The 10,882-nt window shown below is 30.5% G+C and overlaps 4 protein-coding genes across 6 annotated transcripts; 2 read left to right on the forward strand and 2 right to left on the reverse strand.

Moving 5' to 3' along the window:
- The first annotated feature begins 233 nt into the window (after positions 1 to 233).
- On the forward strand, positions 234 to 1,835 carry Prp18 (pre-mRNA processing factor 18). 3 transcript variants are annotated; one of them, XR_004491036.2, is made up of 5 exons: positions 235 to 395; positions 467 to 748; positions 834 to 1,262; positions 1,331 to 1,673; positions 1,747 to 1,835. XR_004491036.2 is itself a non-coding variant. In XM_033476485.2 (4 exons), the coding sequence occupies exons 1-4, from the start codon at positions 333 to 335 to the stop codon at positions 1,565 to 1,567; spliced, it is 1,008 nt and encodes a 335-aa protein (XP_033332376.1). In that variant the 5' UTR covers positions 234 to 332; the 3' UTR covers positions 1,568 to 1,835. The 3 variants fall into 3 exon arrangements, 2 of the variants coding, with proteins under 2 accessions (XP_033332376.1, XP_033332375.1); XM_033476485.2 differs by having other exon boundaries at positions 234 to 395; positions 470 to 748; positions 1,331 to 1,835; XM_033476484.2 differs by having other exon boundaries at positions 1,331 to 1,835.
- P5cr (Pyrroline 5-carboyxlate reductase) lies at positions 1,620 to 3,506 on the reverse strand. Its single transcript, XM_033476486.2, has 6 exons — positions 3,184 to 3,506; positions 2,851 to 3,101; positions 2,695 to 2,776; positions 2,388 to 2,524; positions 2,010 to 2,221; positions 1,620 to 1,929 (listed from the first exon to the last, which is right to left on the reverse strand). Exons 1-6 carry the CDS (start codon positions 3,296 to 3,298, stop codon positions 1,851 to 1,853), a joined length of 876 nt encoding a protein of 291 aa, XP_033332377.2. The 5' UTR covers positions 3,299 to 3,506; the 3' UTR covers positions 1,620 to 1,850.
- Positions 3,507 to 3,604: 98 nt separating this feature from the next.
- On the forward strand, positions 3,605 to 6,555 carry LOC117223890 (uncharacterized). Its single transcript, XM_033476483.2, has 8 exons — positions 3,605 to 4,019; positions 4,097 to 4,167; positions 4,525 to 4,658; positions 4,791 to 4,906; positions 5,084 to 5,260; positions 5,341 to 5,518; positions 5,584 to 5,617; positions 5,685 to 6,555. The coding sequence occupies exons 1-8, from the start codon at positions 3,961 to 3,963 to the stop codon at positions 5,984 to 5,986; spliced, it is 1,071 nt and encodes a 356-aa protein (XP_033332374.1). The 5' UTR covers positions 3,605 to 3,960; the 3' UTR covers positions 5,987 to 6,555.
- Positions 6,287 to 10,047, reverse strand: LOC117228331 (caspase-1). Its single transcript, XM_033484029.2, has 4 exons — positions 9,762 to 10,047; positions 9,118 to 9,377; positions 8,690 to 8,995; positions 6,287 to 8,619 (listed from the first exon to the last, which is right to left on the reverse strand). The coding sequence occupies exons 1-4, from the start codon at positions 9,839 to 9,841 to the stop codon at positions 8,369 to 8,371; spliced, it is 897 nt and encodes a 298-aa protein (XP_033339920.1). The 5' UTR covers positions 9,842 to 10,047; the 3' UTR covers positions 6,287 to 8,368.
- Positions 10,048 to 10,882: the final 835 nt, after the last annotated feature.

Below are 10,882 nucleotides of genomic sequence, written 5' to 3' on the forward strand. Positions count from 1 at the left end.
AGAGTAGAGCACTGATTGACTCGTAAACTAGAAAGTATTATTTAAAATGTAGCTTACGGGTTTTCAAAAATTTTAATACTTTTAGAAATGATCCTACTGGGCGAAAAGTACAAGTCGAATATCGCGCCACGTGTTTCGGATGAAGCGCCAGGCGTACGAAAAGGGTGAGACCGCAAGCACGGTGAAGTGAACCTAGATTTCACGTCTATGTTGACACATGCATAGTGCTCGCTGGTTTCTTTCCGTCTCTCTCGATCGTCTCTCGTTCTCCTTCTAAAGCAATTGTGCGGGGTCTGGATATGGATTAAAATGAGCTGAAATTGTTTTCAAAAATGGATATCCTAAAGGCTGAGATAATGAAAAAACGTAAACAATTAGAAGAAAGCAATGTCCTGGTAATCTCTGCAAAAATATCGTTAAGTTGAATATATTTTGTTCGATTTATTAAAGATCATCAATATTGCAGCAGAACAATAGAAAGTATTTTAAAAGGAGCGACTTGGTACTGAAAGATGCAGAAGTGAAGGAGGTGCAAAGCAACAATGACGAGGATATTAAGGTGAATACAGCACAACAACAAGAAGAATGTCTAACGGACGGTAGTTCTGAATACTTAACTTTACCTAGGCATGAGGTAATTCGAAGGTTACGCGAGAGGGGTGAACCGATAATGATATTTGGAGAGTCAGAAATTGAAGCATTCAAGAGGTTAAGAAAATGTGAAATTCTAGAACCTGAAGTGAACAAAGTATGCGTTTATATTTATACTATAGTATACAATATATAATATATTAACGCAACATATGAATTAACATATATATTTTGGATTAAAGGGTTTCCGGAATGACTTCCAAGAAGCTATGGATCAAGTAGATCAGGCATATTTAAATGAAATATTAGCTTCCTCAAAACCACAAGATCGCAATGGAAAAGGTGATGTGAATGTACCAGATGAGGGAGTTACATACGAAGATTTGCAAAAGATGTCTGTTAAATTAAACAAGGGCGACAGAGATTTCGACTTAAATGTCATTACACAGTTCATACAATTCTTAGTACAGATGTGGGGTATTCAATTAAACAGTAGGAGTACCGCAGAAAAGATGAGTACTAGAGGAAAAATGGCTAGCGCCACTTATGCCCAAACTAGAGAATATCTGAAACCGCTTCTTAGAAAATTAAAAAATAGATCTTTGCCAGAGGATATCACTGATAGTTTAACAGACATAGTGAAGCATTTACTTGAACGCAATTATATATTGGTAAATAGACAAATGAGAATGATATGTGATTTTAGTGCAACAAATTTAATGAAAACAATTTATTTCAGGCAAGTGATGCATACTTACAAATGGCTATAGGAAACTCTCCATGGCCTATCGGAGTAACTATGGTTGGTATTCACGCACGTACTGGAAGAGAAAAAATTTTCTCTAAGAATGTAGCACACGTAATGAATGACGAAACCCAAAGAAAATATATTCAAGCATTAAAAAGGTTGATGACTAAATGCCAAGAATATTATCCAACGGATCCGTCACGTTGTGTAGAATATTCAAAGGGATAAAGTACATGGATGAATATGCATACACTGTAAAGTACATAACATTAACAATATGTAATTGTAACATTCAGTTTATTTCTATCACTGTTACACTTGCATCATAATTTAAGTAAGTTCAAAGTATTAATATATATTATTATTTAAGTAATATCATTCTTTTCTTTGTAATTCCTTATTTTCAGGTAATTTAAAAAACTATTCTTAATAAAGAAAATATGTCTACTTAAAAATGCTTGCAAAATGCATTGTAAATAAAATAATTTAAATGATATACTGCTTCAATTTTCTATATTTTCTTCTCTGTTAGAGAAGATAATTCATTTGATTTCTTCACTGCAGCTTCAACTGCATTCATCATAGATGCTCTATAAATATATTTACAAGATATTACACACACGATTTCAATAAATAATAAATTCTTATTCTCATTTCTATATGTACTTGCCTAACTCGCCCACATTCCATTGCATGAACACCTGTAATTGTTGTACCTCCTGTAGAACATACTTCATCCTTCAATTGACCTGGATGTTTACCAGTTTCTAATACCATTTTACCAGCTCCTACTAATACTTGAGCGGCAAACTTTGTTGCCATGTTTCTTGGAACTCCCATTTTCACTGCACCGTCTGATAATGCTTCTATGACAAGATATGCCTAGAAATTTTAATTTATGTTGTTATGTAAGTATGTTCAACATATTTGGTAAATGTTATTATCTATATAGATAATTGTATATAGATAATAATTAATTAATAAATAATATATAGTATATACTATATTACCATTATTATTAAAATAATGTAACTTTGATTTAACTCACGTAAGCAGGACCAGAACCTGATAGACCACCTACAGCATTCATAAGAGATTCAGAAATACTTTCAGCTACACCAATATGAGAAAATAATGTATGAATCATTTTTTCATCTTCATTTGTTGTATTCGTAGAGCAATATACTGGAAAATAAAATAATATTATAAAGTGATTGTCATTATTAAACTACTGATTTTTTAACATATAAAAATATGCAAAATATACAACTCTATTTTGTACAAAAATATAAATTTACATGAAGATTCACAATTTAATCATTTTCTATATGTATACATTTACAATCTTCATTTACCTGTTATTCCTTCACTAATCATCAGTGGAGTATTTGGAAGGCATCTGATTATCCGAGGATGTTCCACAATATCTTTGAGTTTCTGAAAGCATTGTTGGTTATATGAACATTTCATTTAAGATCTTTGAACTATTAGTAACATTATTTAGTTTTTACATAAGTTAAGGTGTCTAATGAAATGCCCACAAGTACAGAGACAAAAAGTGGTTTGCGTGTACGATCCATTGTCAGTTTTATACCCTCAAGCGCATCATCAAGCATGTGTGGTTTCATTGCTAAAAATATGACATCGCAATTGTCAAATACTTCTCCATTTTTTAATGTAGTATGAGTACCGATATCACTCCAAAAACCCAAAGTTCTATTTGTACGTGCAGATACCCAAACATTGTTTGGATTAACAATGCCTGTAAACAAATAATGTTGCTGAATAAATGATTTCAATAAGACGATTCATTCATGTTATATAAAATGTGAAAGAATATATACCCTTTTTAATCAAAGGTTTCCCAATAGCACTTGCCATATTTCCGCCACCAATGAAGCCAATTTTAGTTGGCCCAAAATTGTAGTTAGCCATATTATTTTGTTTAAAATGTTCCATGTTGCACAGTAAATATTTCTTAGAACGAATTCTTATTTAAATCAGTGCACCATTCATTCAGAACATGTAATATTTTGACCGGCCTAATCGATCGACAGAAAAATCACGTGCAGTCACGTGAAGATTATTATTGATTATTAACGTAAAGGTAAAGAAACTCTATGAATCTCTACTGGCTGAGACTGAGGTTAGAGTTAGAGGTTTTGTGTATATGATACAGATGTATGCACGATTTGTAAAACATGTAGGAAGTTTGTCTGGTAACCAATAGCAACCAAAGGGTTGTAATGGAAGGCGTTTAGAGTTATACGCTCCTGCTAGCTACTAGCTGCCTCAAAATATTTAATATTTTAGAAGCATACTTTATACATCCTTAGTTATTCTCAATTTTGAAATTTAATTATGATGTATCACATGATCGCATACAGAAGGAAAAGGACATTTTAATTGATAACTTATTCTTATTTTATCCTTTATTAAACTATGAGGTTGTGTTTATTACGTTTCATTAATGTGAATGACGTTAAATTACCAATGACGATTAATTGTTATCTTTTACATTTAAAAAAATGTTCTATGTACAAAATTATATGATACAATATAACATAACAAACTACGAGTCAATTATATCTAAAAATACAGTATAAATTCGATTTGTTACAATGGGGAATTGTGTACGGAGCTTGTTAAAAAGGTTACAAAACAAGAAATGTTCCGAAAAGTAATGTATATTTTATTAACAACTTTTTGACAAAAATTAATATGAATAATGAATTTAATAACTATCTTTTTTTTTAGAACTATTATTTTGCTCATCGTCGGCCTAGATAATGCAGGAAAAACGTCCGTTTTGAATCGCATAAGCGGTGGTACGTCTCCGAATTTTGAAAATGCATCTTTTTACTAAAACTATTTATGAAACACGAAGATTCTGTCAGTTTTGAATAATTACATATAGACTAGTATTTTTATTGTATATTTGTCATTTATGTGTTTTCCATTTAATTTATGTTTCTTACATTATCTTAATGGACATCATTTTACTAATTGAAAAATTACTTTGCCCGTGGAAGTAAGTAGAAATGTTAACAATAATAATTATGATTATATGTAATACATATTATTATTTAAAACTGGTAGAACGTAATCATCACAAATTTTATAATATTATTCATGAATATATTGGAATTTTTTTAAATAAACATGAATTATATGCATGTTTATAGAGTCAGATAGGAATGTATTACCTACAATAGGATTTCGAACAGTGTCTTTAAAGTATAAGTCTTATACAGTCAAAATTTATGATATTGGTGGTAGTCCTCAAATCCGATCATTGTGGACAAAGTATTACAGTGGTGTAAGTAATCGATAAGAAATTCCTGAGTATATTTTCAATTAGAAGTATATTTTGTGTAATAGAAATGTAATATCTCCCATTTTCTAGAATATAGTTTTAAATATTCTTGTTTCTCCGTTTTGCATCTTTTAGATACATGGTCTTATATATGTGGTGGATGCTAGTGATATTTCCCGACTTACAGAAAATAGAGTTGTATTTGGTGAATTAATTTCACATGAATGTATTTCAGGGAAACCATTATTATTGTAAGAAAGTTGAACGTATTTTTTATGCTTCTGTATTTTCTACAAGACATAGAACACCATTTGTACATACAATATGCACCAATTAAATTTGCACTAAGATTTATTTATGTGTGATATCCACACTATATTTATATATATACATGGTGCTAATGTTATCATAATATATTTTGGAAATAGGCTTGCAAACAAACAAGATATAAATGGATCGATTGATGAGCTAGATCTTGTTGAGAACTTGGATGTAGAATATGTAGCTAATACTATGAAGTGTCCTACAAGAGTGGAAATATGTTCATGCATAGAAGGAGAAAGTCAATTAAAAGATAATTCTATAGGTATTAAGAATGGCTATAAGTATGTTATTAATTTTCTTATTCTTTTTTAAGAAGTTCTGTTGTGTAGTTTTTAAAACTAGCAATATGTAATTTATGCAGATGGCTATTGGATATAATTGTAAAGAATTACACCGTATTAAACAATAGACTCAAAGATGCACAAAATACTCACATTGTGAGAGTTACTGAAACACAAGATTCAATATCTGATACATCATCAAGGATATCAACACATTCTAATCCATTTAAACCAATCAAAGAACTAGTTGTTAAAAAGGTAAAGATCCTTATTAATAATTATATTTAAAGAACAACGCTTTCCTACATTTGTTGCTATTTTAGGAACAAGTTCAGTCAACAAGTGTTCTGCACAATGGTATGTAATATTTAATTATAAATAATGAATACAATTTCTTAAAAATATATATGTATAATATTTGTAGGAGTTGTTGCTGGAAACAGGTTCAAAAAACTATTTATACATAGAAATAAAACTGCTCCACTTACTAGTGAAGGAACGGTCATTGAACTCGGAGATACGTCTACAACCGTTAAACCGGCTAAGAAAATTTTGGAAGTCCATGAGAGTATTGAAACTCTTCCACCAATAGTCTATCCAATGATGCCGACTGCATTTTCAAATTCAATTACATCAAAATCAAATCGTCCACACACCGCACCAGAACGTTCACAACATGTTATTAACAAAGTAACAGTAATTAACATTCCTGGGCAAATAACATAGAAATGTTATTAATTGCATTTTAATTATAACAATAGGGGACCATTATAAAGAAATATAATGATAAGTAAAAAATAATTAAAATTATATAGAACAAATATTTTTTAGAATATATTTTTTATTTGTTAAACAGAAACCGACTGATGAACATTAAGTAATATTTATTATATGTTAGATAATTACATTGATCTTAAATGTAGAATAAGACAATTTTCATTAATGTTAATTTCTTATTGTCTTTTTATGCATAACGAAATAATGTAAAAATAAACTTTTCTGAAAAAGTAATATTTGAAATGCGCGTAGGTTATATAAAATTGCTTTTTTTGTATTTTAGCTTTATTGTATTAGCTTGCATACATCTTTATCTATATAAAAGTTTTACAAATATGACTTACATTATAAACACTTAAAAAATGTAAGGTATAAATGTATTACAAAATTTTCGATTATATTATAGTGTTGTATGAAATTTCATACGGAAATGCTGTAACACCTTAAGCATACATAATCATCAGCACATACTTTATCACAATTTACAATATATAATAAATATTGTAAATATTTTGCAACATCCTGTTATATCGTTGAGCAATTACTTTATAACATTAAGCAATGGATTCTAATACAGAAAGATCATACTCAAAATTACTAAAATAAGGAACAATATACTTTATATAAGAATAACAACCACTTTCGAATCAAGAAATTTCTACAAGTTACACTCCATATACAAATGCAGTGATACAGACATAGTAGTCAAACAATTGAAAGCAATATTAAAATTGTAAAATTGAATGAATATGCATTTAATAACTGTATACTTTTCTGCTTGAAAGACTGTTATATCACGATATCGAAAGTATTCATAGCTTATATTAATGCCATTTAAATACAAATATAGTAGATTTTGGTCGTGGTAACATCGTACATTTTTCTTTAAATACTAATCTATTTAATTCAGCGATTAAATTTCAAATGATAAAGCAACATGATACTTCATACTCCAGCTAGCAATTCCAAAAGTATGTGCATATTGCATCTTTTAATGATTTAGTTACAGCATATGTCATCTTTTCCTCTCTTAACGATAGATAAAACTTAGATGTTCCTTGTAATTGCACCTTATTTAATCACAACTACTTTAATTAGGCAAGTAATATTCTATTACTCCTAAATTCAAAATACGTTTTTTTTTCCTTTTTAATGTAAGATATACTAGTGTTTTTTAACCATCGATCCACGGACCATTGCCGGAGTTTTAGAAATTTTAGCTAGTTCGCAAAAAAATTATTACCGCTTTTCAACTAGACACATTATTAGTTTTAAAAGCTACTATAGAAAATGTTATATTATTAGTGGTTTTTTATTTTCATCGCAGCGGTCCACAAAATATTTATATCTTCACTAGTCCGTATATGTTGAAAAATTGAAAGCCACTGAGACAGGCTATTGCTTGTTATGAAAAGACACAAGTTTTGTCACCTTGACATTTTGTACAAAGCAGTAAGCATATTATATGTATCAATTTCTTAAATTGCTTTCGAATGATTAAAAAATACATTTTTGTAAATGTATGCCATAACGACATAAATTGTATACGAATTACTTGTTAAATTTTGCTTGAAAGCAGCAATTACCAAGGCAATCAATTCTTATTATATGTATATCACTTTTTCATTACAATAATAGCACAACCAGAAAAGTTTTTAATTACTGGCACAGAAAATAGGATTCCTGTAAATTCATAGAACTGAATGACGATATTATAATATTTTTATCTTAGAACATAATTTCATGTTAATTTGTTATTTGAATGTGATTTTAGACAATTTTAATCATTCTAATGATTTGAACCAGTTTTCCAGACAAATATGTCGTTTTAGTTGTGCCATTATAGCGGCAAGTGCGTGATAGTTATAACACTGCCAGCTTACTTTTATCTTGCATTTGTACTTATTTCATACCTTACTTATCATACTAGAACGAGTACGTTTTACTAAACTTTTGCACGACTACTATTATATTCATTCTAACTCTATATAGTGGATTCAAAATGACCAAAGATTACAAATAGATATTCTATTAAAAATATCCATTGTCATTATAAATCTTGTGAAAGACATAAGCTTTATAGGATTTGTTCTTAAAGTATACCAGTACGAAACCTTGTACATATATATATCATAAAGTCTATCATATTGTGCTATAATATTTTGTCATCTGGTGCAAGTTTTATAGAATGTAATGGCAGTTTGCAGTAAATGCTATGCAGTGTAATCACACTAGTAAATCGGAGTAGTATAGACTAAATATCACTACTTAACTCTCAACAATAGTGTGACCATTGCAATGAAGGTACTCACAATATCATGTATAAAATAACTATACCATTCCATTTCTTGGAGATGTAAATTTTACCAAACGAGTTAACATTGATGTAATGCACGGTATTTGTTTCTGTTGATGCATCGTTATATTATCAGGAGTGTTGGATTCAAAGTCAATGGCTACTCTCTGACAAACAAACGTGAGCAAAGTCAACAAGTCGTACCGAGTACCATTTTCACGTAATTCCAAACATAGTGCTTGCATAAACCAAGAACCACGAGTAGTATTTCTCCAAGAATAAAAGCCTACAAATAGCGAGTACTTTTTATTTTCCTTAAAAATCTATTGGTTATAAAAATACTATTACAAAAATACCTGGTATTGTAGAATAAGCAATTAAAAAGTCCGCATGAGTTGGTATTCTGAACGTAGAAGCTGGTTGACCATCAGTTTCTGTTCGGTCTTTTATAGTCATACCAGAATCTAAACGATCTCCTTGGCAAGCTTGTATAAAAAATAACTTTGGTTTTCCAACTAACGTTGGACACTTATCTGCCGTAAAATGACCCCAAATAGAATCAGATTTATAAGAAGTATCATGAGCATATAACAATCCTAACTCTCCATGGCTCAATACAGCTACAATCAGACAATCGTGTTGAGAATGATCCATACTGGCAACTGTAAAATCAGAATCATAATGTTTTAAAGATATGCTCGATGTTGTTTCCTTTGGACATTAAAATTTTAAACACAGAAAGGAAGTTTTAAAATTATAGATGGGTAAAACATCAACTGAGTACCTCTTTCTAAATTTTTCACTATATCTCTATGTGTTGAATTATGAAAATCATTTACTTCGAAACCAAGACTTTTCAATGTATTGACAAGATTTTCACAATCCACATTTGTTCCACATCTAGGTTTAAGATGTGTAATAGTGAAAAATTCATGATTAAAAATAATAGCTAATCCACGTTTTGAGTGATTCATGTTGTAATGTGTGGCGTAACGTTCAGTGGGTGCCGTTTGTAAAGGGCCCATGAGCGGACCGACGCTGTTTCTGTAAAAGAAAGAGCATGCCTGATATCTGGGTACATTTAACTAAACATTGACTCGATATATGCCAAAGAGAAGGTAGAGATAACATAATTTTGAGATTATCTATTTACTGTATAGATAGTAAATGCTTATTATAACATTACTATTTCAATATAATTAATATCTAATTTTTTATTCTTATCGATACATCCAACCGGAATCATTTTGATTTAATAATTTAAAATAGATAATCTTAGTACAATTTGATCGCGTTTCATGCAATCATGTTACATTTACTGGTATTCCACATGGAAAGTAACTAGGAAACATCAAGGCTATGAACATTCTTTCGATGCAATGTATTATTAAATTATATATTTTCTTTACACATTTAAACTGTACATACCTGGAACATCCAAAAGCGTCTCCCACATCGTTACTAATTATCATACCGTCGCTTGCAATATCACCTTCCGTTGAACACATGGTTTCAGTTTTTAAAAGATTTCCACAACAAAAGGAACAACAATATTCTTATGAAAACCACTCAGATCACGATTTTACAGAATGACGCACTTCAAATGCGCGTTGCAACGTTCATATTGTGTATTGACGACCAAATGACCAAAGTTGTGTTCAGTATATATGTGTCTGTGCTCTACCGCACGGTCCTCCGTATATACCCCTTTGTTGTATTGTTATGTACATGCACACACATTCATGTATTTGTTTGTAGTGCTTGCTACTTCTCCGATTGGCTGACATGTCACAGCTACACAGTGCTGCCCTCACAATTTTAGATAAAGACAGAAGGTGGATTCGTTCCCTTGGCGGGTCTTGCATACATATATGAGACTATAGGAATTGTCGAGTGTTTTACTCTCAGATCTGCCTTTAGGATCCGTATGGACATTGCAAGCGATGCTTTTTATTGTCTGAGATTCTGAATTACCAACTGTGTAAAAAATAAATAATAACGAGTTTCAAAAAACGATAATGGAGAAAGAATCGAAGAGGCGAAGGCGACAGCCAAAGAATGCACGAGCAAAGAACAAGATAAAGAGGTAAGAGCTTCAATACCAGACCTTACTAACAAAAACAAAAATGAAATTAGGACCAAATGGGAGGAAGAATTGGAGGAGATAGGGGAGAAAACAGGAACCATCTATTTTGTAAAATATGGAAGCCAAGAAAAATGGTCAAGGATAGACCATGGTTCGATAAAATATATATATGTGTGTGTTATTAAAGTTAAAGGAAAAATGTTATATATATATATGTGTGTTATTAAAGTTAAAGGAAAAATGTTATAGTTTTGTATTTTTATCTTTGTGCGATAGTTTCAGACGAAGAATATGATGTGTTATGTTGTGATGAAAAATTGTAAGTAAAAGAAATAATAAATTGAAAGGATAACAGTGTGAAAGGAGCAGGAGGCTGCTGGCAATTTAAATAAAGCAAACTTGAACCTGAACCTGGTACGATAGCGGACTCTTCTTTGTTATGTTCTTATTTCCGCGATTCCGC

Source organism: Megalopta genalis, chromosome 6 (genome assembly GCF_051020955.1).
Source record: "Megalopta genalis isolate 19385.01 chromosome 6, iyMegGena1_principal, whole genome shotgun sequence".
NCBI classification, from domain to species: Eukaryota; Metazoa; Arthropoda; class Insecta; order Hymenoptera; family Halictidae; genus Megalopta; species Megalopta genalis.

What these genes read in the sequence shown, in the direction of transcription:
- Prp18 (XM_033476484.2), top strand. Translation starts at nt 333, where the DNA reads ATGGATATCCTAAAGGCTGAGATAATGAAAAAACGTAAACAATTAGAA. An exon ending in TAGAAGAAAGCAATGTCCTG is followed by an intron (nt 396 to 466) that starts GTAATCTCTGCA and finishes TCAATATTGCAG; the next exon opens with CAGAACAATAGAAAGTATTT. An exon ending in TAGAACCTGAAGTGAACAAA is followed by an intron (nt 749 to 833) that starts GTATGCGTTTAT and finishes TTTGGATTAAAG; the next exon opens with GGTTTCCGGAATGACTTCCA.
- P5cr (XM_033476486.2), bottom strand. Translation starts at nt 3,298, where the DNA reads ATGGAACATTTTAAACAAAATAATATGGCTAACTACAATTTTGGGCCA. An exon ending in GAAACCTTTGATTAAAAAGG is followed by an intron (nt 3,102 to 3,183) that starts GTATATATTCTT and finishes ATTTGTTTACAG; the next exon opens with GCATTGTTAATCCAAACAAT. An exon ending in CAGGTTCTGGTCCTGCTTAC is followed by an intron (nt 2,222 to 2,387) that starts GTGAGTTAAATC and finishes TAAAATTTCTAG; the next exon opens with GCATATCTTGTCATAGAAGC.
- LOC117223890 (XM_033476483.2), top strand. Translation starts at nt 3,961, where the DNA reads ATGGGGAATTGTGTACGGAGCTTGTTAAAAAGGTTACAAAACAAGAAA. An exon ending in GGACAAAGTATTACAGTGGT is followed by an intron (nt 4,659 to 4,790) that starts GTAAGTAATCGA and finishes TGCATCTTTTAG; the next exon opens with ATACATGGTCTTATATATGT. An exon ending in TCAGGGAAACCATTATTATT is followed by an intron (nt 4,907 to 5,083) that starts GTAAGAAAGTTG and finishes TTTTGGAAATAG; the next exon opens with GCTTGCAAACAAACAAGATA.
- LOC117228331 (XM_033484029.2), bottom strand. Translation starts at nt 9,841, where the DNA reads ATGTGTTCAACGGAAGGTGATATTGCAAGCGACGGTATGATAATTAGT. An exon ending in GACGCTTTTGGATGTTCCAG is followed by an intron (nt 9,378 to 9,761) that starts GTATGTACAGTT and finishes TTTCTTTTACAG; the next exon opens with AAACAGCGTCGGTCCGCTCA. An exon ending in TGCTTATTCTACAATACCAG is followed by an intron (nt 8,620 to 8,689) that starts GTATTTTTGTAA and finishes CGCTATTTGTAG; the next exon opens with GCTTTTATTCTTGGAGAAAT.